General features: G+C 36.2%; 7 protein-coding genes across 7 annotated transcripts; 5 read left to right on the plus strand and 2 right to left on the minus strand.

Moving 5' to 3' along the window:
• Positions 1–28: 28 nt before the first annotated feature.
• On the plus strand, positions 29–2,020 carry GRC3 (polynucleotide 5'-hydroxyl-kinase; the record flags this gene model as incomplete). The annotated part of the gene is made up of 2 exons (XM_043193072.1): positions 29–32; positions 60–2,020. 2 exons carry the CDS (start codon positions 29–31, stop codon positions 2,018–2,020), a joined length of 1,965 nt encoding a protein of 654 aa, XP_043051460.1.
• Positions 2,021–2,835: 815 nt separating this feature from the next.
• EMP46 (Emp46p) lies at positions 2,836–4,191 on the plus strand (the record flags this gene model as incomplete). Its single annotated transcript, XM_043193073.1, has 1 exon — positions 2,836–4,191. The coding sequence occupies one exon, from the start codon at positions 2,836–2,838 to the stop codon at positions 4,189–4,191; it is 1,356 nt and encodes a 451-aa protein (XP_043051461.1).
• A 57-nt stretch (positions 4,192–4,248) lies between these two features.
• KQ657_002303 (uncharacterized protein) lies at positions 4,249–6,648 on the minus strand (the record flags this gene model as incomplete). The annotated part of the gene is made up of 1 exon (XM_043193074.1): positions 4,249–6,648. One exon carries the CDS (start codon positions 6,646–6,648, stop codon positions 4,249–4,251), a length of 2,400 nt encoding a protein of 799 aa, XP_043051462.1.
• A 941-nt stretch (positions 6,649–7,589) lies between these two features.
• Positions 7,590–8,597, plus strand: KQ657_002304 (uncharacterized protein; the record flags this gene model as incomplete). Its single annotated transcript, XM_043193075.1, has 1 exon — positions 7,590–8,597. One exon carries the CDS (start codon positions 7,590–7,592, stop codon positions 8,595–8,597), a length of 1,008 nt encoding a protein of 335 aa, XP_043051463.1.
• A 145-nt stretch (positions 8,598–8,742) lies between these two features.
• KQ657_002305 (uncharacterized protein) lies at positions 8,743–10,839 on the minus strand (the record flags this gene model as incomplete). The annotated part of the gene is made up of 1 exon (XM_043193076.1): positions 8,743–10,839. One exon carries the CDS (start codon positions 10,837–10,839, stop codon positions 8,743–8,745), a length of 2,097 nt encoding a protein of 698 aa, XP_043051464.1.
• A 313-nt stretch (positions 10,840–11,152) lies between these two features.
• Positions 11,153–11,698, plus strand: ARF1 (Arf1p; the record flags this gene model as incomplete). The annotated part of the gene is made up of 1 exon (XM_043193077.1): positions 11,153–11,698. The coding sequence occupies one exon, from the start codon at positions 11,153–11,155 to the stop codon at positions 11,696–11,698; it is 546 nt and encodes a 181-aa protein (XP_043051465.1).
• A 971-nt stretch (positions 11,699–12,669) lies between these two features.
• Positions 12,670–13,503, plus strand: KQ657_002307 (enoyl-CoA hydratase/isomerase family protein; the record flags this gene model as incomplete). Its single annotated transcript, XM_043193078.1, has 1 exon — positions 12,670–13,503. The coding sequence occupies one exon, from the start codon at positions 12,670–12,672 to the stop codon at positions 13,501–13,503; it is 834 nt and encodes a 277-aa protein (XP_043051466.1).
• Between the last annotated feature and the right edge of the window lie 23 nt (positions 13,504–13,526).

Here is a 13,526-nt window from a genome sequence, read left to right on the forward strand (position 1 = left end):
AGAGGTTCTTTCGCTAGACGTGGGGCAAATGAGTGCATATGCACGATTGCGGGAAACAGAGTCCGTAGAGTCATTATTCGAAGGGAACAACGACAATGGAGACGAGATCGTAGGCTACGAAAGGAACTCTTCAGATGAAGACGACGATGACGACGACGACGATGTTGATCAAGTTCCTGCTAATGGTGGTTCAGGAGCCTCAACGTTTACTCAGAACACACCTCAGCCTCAATCTATAATGCCTGGTATTAGTCGAATTGCTGGATCCTTATATAAGTCTCAGTTTTATCCTGATGATGATAATACTGTAATTGGTGAAGACTACTTGGTGGTGGGGTTGAAGTCTCATGAGTCTATTATGATACATGGTCAATGCAAAGTTACTATACAGCGAGGAGCAGTTCTTGTTAACGATATTCATTATTTGAGCTCGAATTCCACAAAAGAGTACCAATTACTTGCCAGCTCATCCCAAGCATTGCCCCATATATCCAGTACTCAAGTAGAGAACATGGAAGAGATCCATGACACACAGACTCCAGAAAATATGCATTTGTTCACCAGTGAATATAAGTCTGTAATTAAGCTAACAAATATGTATACGGGGTTGGAAGATATAGGAACATATTATATCCCGTTCAAGAACTTGTTGTTTAACAAAGACCAAGAAGAACCACGAGATCTGTTGGACCATGAAAAGTTATTCCGTACATATTCGTTTGAAATAATATTGAGAGAAAAGACCGGGTTAATAGGAATGAATACTAACCCTTGGATTCACGATATATACCCCTTGTTAGAACGAATATCTGGACCCCCAGAAGAAGAAGAGTCTAAAATCCTTATGGTAATTGGAAATAAGAACACTGGAAAATCAACTTTATCAAAACTTTTAATAAATTCACTTATATTAAAGGAAGATAATGGGATAAACTCCAAAGTGTGCTACTTAGATCTTGATCCCGGTCAATCTGAGTTTTCCATACCTTACTGTTTATCACTTTCAGTCATTTCTCAACCAATACTAGCAATGAATGTTCCTAAAGTCAATGATAATTCGGTTCATTGCAAATTTTTTGGGTATTCTTCTCCCCAGGACTCTCCTAAAACATATGTTGGCATCATCAAGCAGCTTATAACTCATTATAACACTGAATACCGAACTAAAGGGTACCATATAGTTATAAACACTCCTGGATGGGTACGAGGTTTAGGTAAGGAATTGTTGATTCAATTAACTCAATTCATAAAGCCAGATCATCTACTTTGTTTAAGGGTTCCTTCAGAAGGCGACATTATCTTGCAGGGCTTGACCTTCAATGAGGTGACTTTCTTTGATGCCATTTACCAAAGCTCACGTTACTCTGCTTCTCAATTAAGATTGTTTAACAAGTTCACGTACTTTCATCAGAGAACTTCAGGGCTCCAATTTGATTTCCTGTGTCATTTACTTGATAACAGTCCCTTAAGGCTTCTGTATGAGAGTGGCCTGGACCCCGTTATGGGTATCAATGGTGTGTGTGTTTTGGGGTATGATATAGGAGTTCATTTCCATGTTGATGATCTTCAAGATATGCTAGAATGTTCAATCGTTGGTCTACATGTCGTTGATGGTGAAGTGTTCAACAGCATCGTACCTATAAAGGACTCGATATTGCTACCGAATTACCTCAGTAATAAAGACTTTGGTGATATAGTTAACGACTCTCAAACCCAGTTTGTTGGTCTAGCTATAATTCATAGCATTGATAAGCTTAATATGTGCTTTAACTTGTACATACCCAACCATCACCACGTGGAACACTTTTTGAAATCTGGTTACAAGCTTATTCTTTGTAAGGGAGAAGGAAAGGTTCCAACTGTGGAGTTTGTTAGCTCAGAGATTTTAAAACGAGTATCATCCAAGCGTAAGAAGATTAAAAAGGTTGAAAATATTCCATATATTAATTTTGAAGCTCGGAACAGAGTTGGTGGGGCTTGGAAAGTAAGAAGAAACATAAAGAGGGGTGTTAATAAGTGACATTTGCAATAGGCTCAAGCCAATCGATATACAGTGGTCAATTATGCGGTAAGACTTAGTGAAGACCTGAGTCATTTTGTAGAGTTTTTATAATGGGAATTAAATCCATCAATTGAAGTAACGGGATGCGAATGGAATTGAATGCTTTAATAATGGTGAACCCTTGAACTGGTGAGCATCCGGTAATATAATACGAACAGTTCACGCTTCAATTAAAGTTTCAAGGTGCTAAGGCGTTAAACGAGCTCCTTATAAATAATAGATGCACTTTGCAAACGATGTTACAGTTAATTTATATTCATCTGCTGAAATGGTATATTCCGAGGTTGGATCACGTGATAACCTCATAATTAATATCTTGTTGGAGAACAAAGCTTGACATTAATTACTTAATATCGATTTTTTTAAATTTTTTGCAACTTGACCTATATCAGATATGTCTTATTTAATCCTAGTATTATTTATTTGTTGTCATTTGTAAACTATGCCCATATGATACTTCAAAATTTGATCACGTGACTTTCAACTAAATTCTTGCAATTCCATATGTGTCTACAGGTTGAACGATGGCAAAGCTTTTTCATGATGATCTCTAGACAAGATACAAAACGATACTGACTTTCATTGTATTTGATGCTTGTATGATGTAGTCTACTCTTCCAAGTTGGTGATACGGATATCTTTAACAATAGGCCGGTTCTAGTGTCACGTGACCGGTTTTAACTGACAGTGTTCAGACCAGTTTCAAATTGAAATCAAAAGCTGACGAATATCATCACCGTCTTTAATACTATTATTATCAGGCACAAGCCAAGATGAAACTTCTTAGTTGTGTATCGGCCGCGTTGGTATGTTTCGGACTAGTCCAAGGATCCTCTTACCCGAAGAAAGATGAAGAATTGTCTTTACCAGCTTTACTTAAGATTGATAAGTTGAAGACCTTAGACTCACACTGGTACACATCAGGTAATATCCGATTGGACAATGGGAGATTGATTATAGACTCCAGCAATGAAGGATATGGAGGTATTTGGTCCAAACAAACGTTGAAGCCCACTTCGGACGAATGGACCATTGAATATGTTTTCAGATCAACCGCCAATGAAGAAGACTTGAAATATGGCGATAAGAATGGGTTCCTGTTCTTCATGGTTAATGCTGATTCGTTTGATGTAAAGAACACGGCGAACTTTGGAGGTCCTAGCAAATTTGATGGGTTTCAGTTTCTTATAAATAACAAGGAACAACCTGGTTTGAAGATCTTTAATAACGATGGGACTAAAGAGATCGCCAATCAAATTAGTGAGTCTATTGGTAATTGTCGGTTTTCATTTATCAACACTGATGTTCCATTTACCATAAGAGTTTCTTATTCCAAGTCAAGGAAATGGTTTAAAGTTCAAATCGATAACAATGTTTGCTTCAAAACTGATAAGATCACGATACCTTTAAATCTGATTAAATTGGGACTTGCTGGTTCTGTTACTTCGCCCTCTAAGGAGTTATATGATGTTTTGAAGTTATCTGTTTGGGATAGTTTGACTCCTGATGCCATTGATGATCATGGAATACTTGTTGATGGGAGAATCAAAGCTGCTGTGAAACAAGAGGTTGTTCAAGCTCATCCGCCTACTCAAGGAAGACAAAGTATTATGGAAAAGAACAGACAATTACGTGAACAATTGACGGGCCAACAAAAGGTTGATCTTCAACCAGTATTACAACGGTTAGATGGTTTACAGAAACTCATCAATGGTTTACCTCACCCTGGTTCGACTCCAGTCCAGGACAATAATAACAATGATAATATTAATGAGCAAATGATAAAATTACAAGAATCATTTGAAGACTTCAAAATCACATTAACGGGTCAGTTCAAAGAGTTATTGCAAGGGATTTCCCAATTGAATGAGAAGGTCATTGGAGAGGTTAGAGAACAACAATCCAACATTGAAGAAATAGGTAAGAAGGTGGACTTGTTAATGAACCATCATAAGGAAATCCAATACCAAAACCAAAAACAAGATAGAATGGAATCTCCAAGGGATAATCCAGATTTAATTAAAGTCATTATCAAATGGATCTTGCTTCCAATTGCCATTAGTATCTTGATTTTATCCATCTTTATCTTCAGATTAAGACATGATATCAAACATTCAAAGTTGTTATAAGCTTTTAAAAGGTATATATATAGGGAAAACTGTCTTTCTTTCTTTCTTCTTTCAATTTCATTGATCTTCCAACAACATGGAGTTCAATTTCTTCTTATTTGGAGAAGTGGATCTCTTCAACAGAAGTGGGGTTGATGTTCTTGAAGGACTTCTGGACCCACCATCATCCTTCTCTTCTTTATCTGATTCCACTGGAGGTGACGAATTCAGTTTCTTCACATTTAAAGACTTATTCACAGCACTTTGTAATTTAGATTCCAACCTTGTTTTAGATACAATAGATGTTGTTCTAGAAGGTGTTGAAGTTTTATTTAGCTTCAATTGTTCTTCTCTAGTAGAATTACTATTGGATCTGCTAATATCTTTCTTTCTTTGACTGTTGAGTCTTCTTAATTCTTGGAAAATGGTTTCCTTCTCATCAAATAACTCATTCACGAATGTAAATTGATGTTTTTCATTCAACAATTTGCTTGCTGGATCAGAATTTAACACAAATTCTAACAGTGGTCGATTAATCAAGTTACCAAATTCTTTAGCAAGTTGAGTTTGTAATTCTGTTGCCAAATCCTTATTTGCAGATCCAATAATTCCTATTAATCTTTTTAAATGGGTAAGTAATGCATCTAAGGTTGCTAAATTACTCTTTGGTATATTGACCAAAACATTTTGTAAACCTCTCATTCTCTTTTCTGATTGAGAGGGGTCATTAGCTGGATGATTGGTATAAAGCAACTTGATCAAATCATATGATTTACTGGGGATAATTGAATCTGGAAGTTCCATCAAATAAAGTTTAAGCAAATTAGTCACAACAATTGGAGGAAACTTTTCCAAAGAAGTTCTAATTTGATTGATATCTGTTGCAGCATTAACTTCAAATCTTAATGTATGAACTTGTGCAATTCCAATTGGATTTGTCCAAAGATCTAATCTTTGTTGATCATTTTCCATTTCAGGATATATTTTATCCAAATGAGATAATACTGCTTGGACAATTAATGGGACTACTTTCTTATCAATTCTTGCCTTTGATGACAAATCAACACCAAAAGTTTGCTTGATTTCCGATTCATCATAGTTTTCATATAAGATTACTTGTGGTTTGAATTTTCCTGTGGCATAGTTTTCAATTAAAAGTTTTAAATCATTTGCTGGATGAATTGTTTCTTCAAGTAATGCCAATTCATTAATCATTTTTTCACTTTTATCTTTGGAAACAGAAAATACTGAAATAAAATCAAACACGACCTTTTTAATGGCTCGAAGTCTATCCAATTCACATTTTTGCATAAATGTTAAATGGTCTATAATCAGTTCTTCAAGTGAACATCTCATATGATCCAATTTAACAACATCTTCATAATATTTAGCATCCAATCGTTTGACATCTGAAGTTAATTTTCCCAATTGAGTCTTATCAGTGAAATCAACTTTAGTAACACCCATGGCTTCTTTGACATCTTCCAAATAATTTGAAAGAGATGTAGTTGTTGGAGTAATTTTAACACTTGAAGATCTAGATCTTTCCGTAGCTGGCCTCTCCGGTAAAGGTTTTCCAGCTCTTTCAAAAGCCAGTGGTTTCCATTGATAATAATATGAAGAAGAATTAAAAAATTTATTGTTCATTGATCCAATTATTCTCAAGAAACCATAATCAACTAAACTTTGACCAACATCTTCAACTTTACTAATATTCATCTTCAATTCAGAAACATTTTCCAAAAGATATTGAGCCAAATCATTCCCCGAACAAACATGTTGATAAACACCTAAAATTGGTACTTTATGATCTTTTAATGGGATATTATCTAAGATTTTGGAGAGAAATGAACCCAATTCCTTTTCAGTATATAAAAAAGGACCAATTTCCCAAACATTTTCTTCTCTCGTTTGTTCTTCTTCATCTTCACCAATTGTTTCATCTGCTGCTTCATTTTCTGCTAATTCCAACTCTTCAAGAATATCATTAATTTCCTCTTCAGTATACTGAGACTTGAAGTCTCCTAATAATTTACATTTAGCAAAATATTTCTTTTGAGTGCGTTCAACGTTGGCTTTAGCATTTTTGAATTCTCGAACTTTATCAAATATGATATACTTTGAATAATCGACTCTTTGCTTATGTTCAAGACACCATCTTGAAAATGGTTGAATGACTCTCATATCAATATTGGACCCAACTTGAAGGTGAAACTCACTTTCATCACTAAATGCTTCAGTTATCTTTTCATATGCATTCTTAATGGTAGAAACAAAGTCATCATTCTTTTGTCTACTTGATTTTCCATTCCCTTGAATCATCAGCAATTTATTACCATAAGCATTCTCCAGTTCCATGCGTCTTCTGAACAATTCTACAAAGTCTTCATTCTCTTTGATTCCTTCTTCCAATTGGTTGAATAGAACCAGGAATCCCAGTTCATAGTCTTGACACCAAAAGCTATCAGCAAACGACATGAGATCACTTGTATAGTTTACTCCAGATGCGACTGGTCAATTGCTAATCACCAATTGTGAATTGCCTTGCAGTGGACTCCGTGTCTGTTTGAGGTTAGTTATTTTTGGGGTTTGTCGAGGTCGTGCCTTTACCGGTAATATAACGATCCAAAGAAATGCAACCTTTCTCCCCTTACGATGTATATGTGATTCCAAGGGGTCATTGTAAACAAAGGGATTAAGACTTAGAATACTTATAAAGAGAAGAAGACATTCATTGAGTCATCTAGATACGGATTGAGCCATTTTTTAAGCCATCTAGTCAGCATTTGAGTCATTGTTATCAAAGATCAACACCTACTACTGGCCAATGTGTGGAGCCGTCTTCCCCTTAATCATCCGTCTGAAACTGCATTGTGGCAACAAGACAGTTATGTCAGAAATCTGTGTCAGACAGCCGTATCGAAGCACCTGAGGTTCAATCAAACGCGTCTTCTAGCCAATGTTAGAAGAGTCTGCATTCAATTAGTACACAACACAAAGAAAGGATTTATTCTAAAGATACTAACCATCATTTGTTCCTATTGGAGTGTCGTGCTTTTACCAAACTAAAGGGTAATTTTGACGCGTTTTGTGCTGGCCACAATTATCTTTCCCTATTGGGCCTAACTTAAAGCCAGCCACCTTGATGCCCCCTGCGGTCTACATTTTACTTCCCAAGCAACGACATTCAATTAAAATCTATCAAGGATTGAGTTAATAGTTATTCGTCATCGGGGTTTGATTGTCACCAAAATTTTCAGTGATTAGTTGATTTGTATCGATTAAGTTAATTCTGGCATTCATCACTTGGTGAACTCGTTTGCTCCTTCCGTTCTGGAACCTACAAAGAAATTTTCAAAGTGGAAGTCAAGAACGATATCACAACTTCCATATAGGCGACTTCCTTCTTCCGTTGTCCAATGTCAAACGTTCCATTCACTCCATGTACTCCTCCACGGAGTAAACCTCAAGGGCTCGCCACTACAGACACCCCCCCAACCAACTTCTCCCAGTTCAAAACACCCCAATCACATTCCAAAAACAAGAAGAATCTTACTACTTATGTGGCTCCCAGTCTGAAAGACTTGTATCAGTCCAATACTGCGCTTCAAAAAGGTATGATGGCCCAAAGCAGCACTATTAGTAGCAGTGGTCTAACGGTACCGTTGATGACTCCAGAAAAGACACCCATGAAGAGTCCAAGACGAAGTAAAAGTGCCAGTAAAGATCACATATCTATAGAGCTTTCTCCTATGAGATTATTCACTAAGAAGTCTTCAACAGTTGGTTCAGGAAGGTATCTGACGCCCCTGCAAAAGCTCTTTTCCATATTTGATCTCCAAGAGGTGCACAATGTACCATCGCTGATTCTTGATAACGAAGACGATGAAGATGATGATCATATTTATAATAATCCTCCAAAGACCCCCACGAAAAACCTAATTACTGATAGAGTGGTTGAAAAATGGCATAACGAACATTTGGCCCAAATAGCAGAAGAAATTGATGATGAAGAAGAAACGGAAATATACCGTGAACAATTGCCTAATCCATTTGTTGAAAAGAAAACCATAACTATTATAAACCCATTCAATAAAAAACCAGTTCAAATGGCCAACCCTTTTAATCCTACCAACGGGAAGCAGCATTGTCCTCGTCAACAAATTGACTATTCAACTCATATGGAGTTAATTAACCCCAAGACTGGGGCTAGAATTGTAAGAGAACTAAGTGAGTCTGAAAAGAGTATAAAGCCTAAGAAGTTGGATTTTAGTCATCTACTTAATGATGATGAAAATGAGAACAATATTAATAATGATGATGATGATGATGAGACAACTACAGACCTTGATACACCTGACACGTTTACACCAGACTTTAAACGAAGACGAATGGAGTTTAAAGTATATGAAGAAGGTACTCCTTAATGAGGTTAAGCTTTGAAGACCTCTGGTTAAGGCTCATTGCGACGATTACACTGTCATATCACTACTCTGTCACTACTACTCTCTAGATTCAACTTTTGTATTACTAAGTATATTACTATAATTAGCAACAACCTGTGCTTCTTTCTCATACTCTACTGTTATACTTCTTGAAGTTATCCCAGCCAATGGAATTGGGGTTAGGTATTCTGATCATCTCTATCTTGTTCAAGAATTGTGCATTCAGTGTGTCGGCATAAGTGGCACTAGAATAAATTGGTTTCTTGATCTGAACACCAGGCTCTCTTAAATCATAAGGTATCTTTTCATAAACTTCCTTTATCTCATTAGGAAGAACAAACTTGGCAATTTGATCGGGTGATGGAGGTGTGGGAGGCTGAATTGGGATTTCAAGTTCTCTTATTTCATCAGCAAGCCTTTCTAAAAGTGGTTTCTGGGATTGCCTTTCCAGTTCACTTTCATTATCACTTGAACTATTGTCACTTTTGTCTGAAGTCTCATCAGTTCTGATCTTCTTTTCCTTTTTCTTAGTGAAGTCATTCATGTTTGGTACATCTTGATCCAATAAATTGCTTGCAGATGCAACTGCTGCTGCTGGGTTTTGCTGTTTATGATATTCTTCCATTTGCTTTTGTCTTACTTCAACCAATTTCTGTTGTCTTGCTTGTTCCTTTTCTTGATACTCTTTAAACTTATCTTGATAATCATTGTGCTTCTTCTTAAGTCTTTGTTCAGAAGCCAATTGGTCATGATCTGTGGTCTTAAACTTATAGTATTGATCCCAAGTATTAGCACTAATCTCACGATACGAATTGACTAGTACATTGAATTGTAAATTGTTGTGTAACACTTCCATATTATCAAAATCTTCAACAAACTCTCTTTGTCTATCTAAAATGCTTTCAAAATTATCTTGAGAAATCTTTTCACAAAGTAATCCTTTAAGTGATCGTAATTGTCTTTTATGATCATATCTACTAACTTCTTTAGCAGATTTGTGAACCCTATAAATTGGTTGAGTGGTTAAGGGGATTTTGTTTACTTTATTCATTAATGCAGCATCTTTATAGTTACCACTTCCTGGACCTCTATAGGATTTAACATAATAATATTTGGTATTCCGATGATCATTCTCATTGTTGTAGATTAATTTTTGAAGGTTCTTAGATAATTTGACCGTTGTTTCATTTGCAATATATGGCTGTTTATTAGAGGTGAAAGTGTTCCCTCCAAATCTTCTCATAGCATTCAAAGAAGTGGTTGATGATGAAGCTATTGGCTGAGTAGATGAAGTAATAAAATAGTTGGGAACTTTGCAAAGATGTTTCACTGAAAATTCTTGAATATAACCTTGACCTGGAATAATTGAATCATGTAAATCCAAAGTATTAGGATCAACATTAATGTTATGCTTTCTATTTCTATTGATCAATTTCCGAATCTGTTTACTCTTTGAAGAACCTCCACCTTCTTGACCTTCAGTACTATTAGTACTACCAATATTATTGTTGTCTTTTTCGGTATTAGAACCATTAGAAGTAGCTTGTTCGATATATTCATTCTCCTTCATAAGAATCTCCCTCTCAAAGACATTAAGCTTTGCATTGGGAAGAAACTGGAACGCATTAGGCAAACTCCGGTAAAAGTTCAACTTGGTTAAGTTACTCAAGGTATTAAAGGAAGAATGCACCAAAGGGATATGACGAGATTCATATTGAGGAAACACTTGACTAAGTAAGACTTTGCTATCATCTTCTGATGAAGGGTCCTTTGGAAGTTTTATATCAATATCTTCATTACTATCAATTGGATCATCATTATCAACCAATAAAACTTCTGTGTTCGCAATAATTGAGCCTATAAAGTCCAATGAGACGTAAAAGAACGATTTACTGGAATCAACTTCATCAATTAAACCTTTCGCTACTAATAAATCATTCAACGATGGATCGGAACGCTTTAACCATGACTTATCGGGCACCTTCTTGAGAAACTTTTTGATTAATTGATACGATGAAGGGTAATTGAGTGATGCAGCAATATCTTTGACCAAGGCCCATTTACCTTGGGAATTGGTAAACACTACGAACCTTAACTTGTCTATAGGAAGTGGTTGGTATTGTTGTTGCTGTTCATTTGAAGTAAACTCTAGTGGGACTCTGACTATCCCATTCTTGAATGGCTTTGATCGGATAGAAGGATATATCACTTTTATCTCCGACATAATGTTGTTACTATATAACAACAACAATAGTAGTAGTTGTTGTATTTACAGGGATACTTTTAAAGAGTGTTGTAGTAGTTTAGAGAAATGCGACATTTTCCCCTATCCACTACCGGCGCGACAATTCTCGACATTCCTGCACGCCATCACCCACTACAGCTCTCGACCCGAACGAATCTTTTGACAAAAAATTTGTTGTTTCGTTGTTGTTATTCGGTCCTCCATATCAAGGTACCCCCTTTTCCTCTAATAGAGCAAATTCTCATATAAACTTTAAGCGTAAGAAACCCCCACCAAAAGTAATAATAAAGTCATGGGTAACTTTTTCTCCAAGTTGTTTGCTGGACTCATTGGTCGTAAGGACATGAGAATCTTAATGGTTGGATTGGATGCTGCTGGTAAGACCACCATTTTGTACAAGTTGAAGTTGGGTGAAATTGTTACAACTATTCCAACTATTGGATTCAATGTTGAGACTGTTGAGTACAAGAATATCTCATTTACAGTATGGGATGTTGGTGGACAAGCCAAGATTAGACCATTATGGAGATACTACTACCAAAATACTCAAGGGATAATATTTGTGGTTGATTCTAACGATAGAGATCGTATTGCTGAATCCAGAGAAGAATTGCATCAAATATTGAATGAAGATGAATTAAGAGATGCTCTTTTGTTGGTGTTGGCTAATAAGCAAGATTTACCAAATGCTATGAATGCTGCTGAAATCACTGAGAAGTTGGGCTTACACTCAATTAGACAACGGCCATGGTTTATCCAAGCAACATGTGCTACTTCTGGTGATGGTTTGTATGAAGGTTTGGAATGGTTATCTACTCATTTGAAGAATGCCATCTAATTAGCCACGCTGTGTTAATTCTTATCTTTGCTGGGGTTCCATATTGTATGATTTGATTTGATTTATTTGATATCTACATAGCCTTCATGGTTCCATTCCAAACCGAAATAGTTGAAGTTTATCCACACTATAACCTTTAATCAGTGGAATGCCCATGTATTCTCTTTTATCAGTGAATACTCCATCAAAGCAGGCCTACTCCAATTGATTTCTCTCTATCTATATTGTTAGTATATTTCTCCCTAGTTTTATTATTAGTATATTACTTGTTTATTGGATTGTAGTTAACTGGACAAATCAATTGGTTATGGTACTCTATCGATTACTAGTGCGATTTTAAAGGGGGGACCCTTGGAATCCACTAAACAGATTATTAAAACACATCAATACACGCCACCACCCGTATTAAAAGAATTAATAAGCTTCAACAAGAAGCTTAAAGTAAGTCAGGTGTCTATTAAACCCTTTTACTTAATTATACAAATAGGATGGATGGGTGATCTGATAAATTCCACAGTCACAAGACTCGCAACCAGTTACCTAATTGGAGAAAGAAAATATGAGCAAGGCATAATCATCGGTTCAAACAAAGCAAAGTTCAATAGTGAGGAGTATACAGGTGGAGTTCGGAGTTGGCTGCAATGGTTGTCACATGGAACTATTCTATACCATTTATTAACATACTGTAAAGAGTACCTCTTAGGGTATATTTGACTCCTTCCTGTATGTGCACCGATTCATCTTTGCAGTAGTCCTAATGGGGCAATCAAATACAGACCGAGGGTTCTTTGTAACCAAAGTAGTTCATGGTGTACCCAAAGCAGGAGCACCTACAATTTCACAAGTTAATGCGTTCAACGAACGGGGTATATAAGTATGGGTGTAAGTAGAGTAATTATAAGTTTGTAATTATCGTTAGTAGTACAACAACAACACAACTCCTACGCCCACAGCTAATCATACAATACATCATGTCTGAAGGAAAGGATATTCTTTATGAGGTCAGAGGTAAAGTGGCCATCATCACATTAAATTCCCCCGAAGAACGGAATAGTTTGAGCATGAAACAATACTATTTGTTGGGGAAACTAATGGAGAAAGCCGATAAAGACCCTAACACCGTGGTAACCATATTTCAATCTACTGGTAAATACTTTAGTACTGGAGCAAGTACAAATGACGATGATTTCAACGAATTGGGTGAAACTGATCCAAGTAGACAAAGTGAAGATTTTTGGATGCGTCATTTCTTAGCTCGTAATGTTTGGCTTACAGATATTTTTCATAATCATTCTAAAGTCTTGGTTGGTGCATTGAATGGTCCAGTTATTGGATTATCTACAGGGCTATTTTCCCATTGTGATTTGATATATGCAATGGATACCTCTAAAGTTTATTTGTTAGCTCCATTTGCTAACTTGGGTTTGGTTGGTGAAGGTGCAGCTTGTGCTACGTTATTCTTGAGATTGGGATGGTCTAAAGCTTCCGAAGCTCTTTTATTTTCCAGACCAATTAGAGGACCGGATTTAAAGGCTTTAGGATTTATCAACCAAAGTTTTGATGGTCAGTTCAATTCGACGGAAGAGTTCAATGAGGGAATCTATAAACAAGTGATTGAACAGTTTGATCATTTGTATCCACCTTCCATTCTTGCCAATAAAAAATTACTCAGAGATTGTAGAGATAAGTTGATCAATGACATCAGTGTCAAGGAAGCAGTCACAGGATTGCATAGATGGACTAATGGTATACCACAAGATCGGTTTTTTCAATTGGTGACTGGTCAAATCAGACATAAGCTATAGATTATTAATTGATATTACTGTTA

Source organism: Scheffersomyces spartinae, assembly GCF_019049425.1.
Source record: "Scheffersomyces spartinae strain ARV_011 chromosome Unknown scaffold_2, whole genome shotgun sequence".
Classification (NCBI taxonomy): Eukaryota; Fungi; Ascomycota; class Pichiomycetes; order Serinales; family Debaryomycetaceae; genus Lizanozyma; species Lizanozyma spartinae.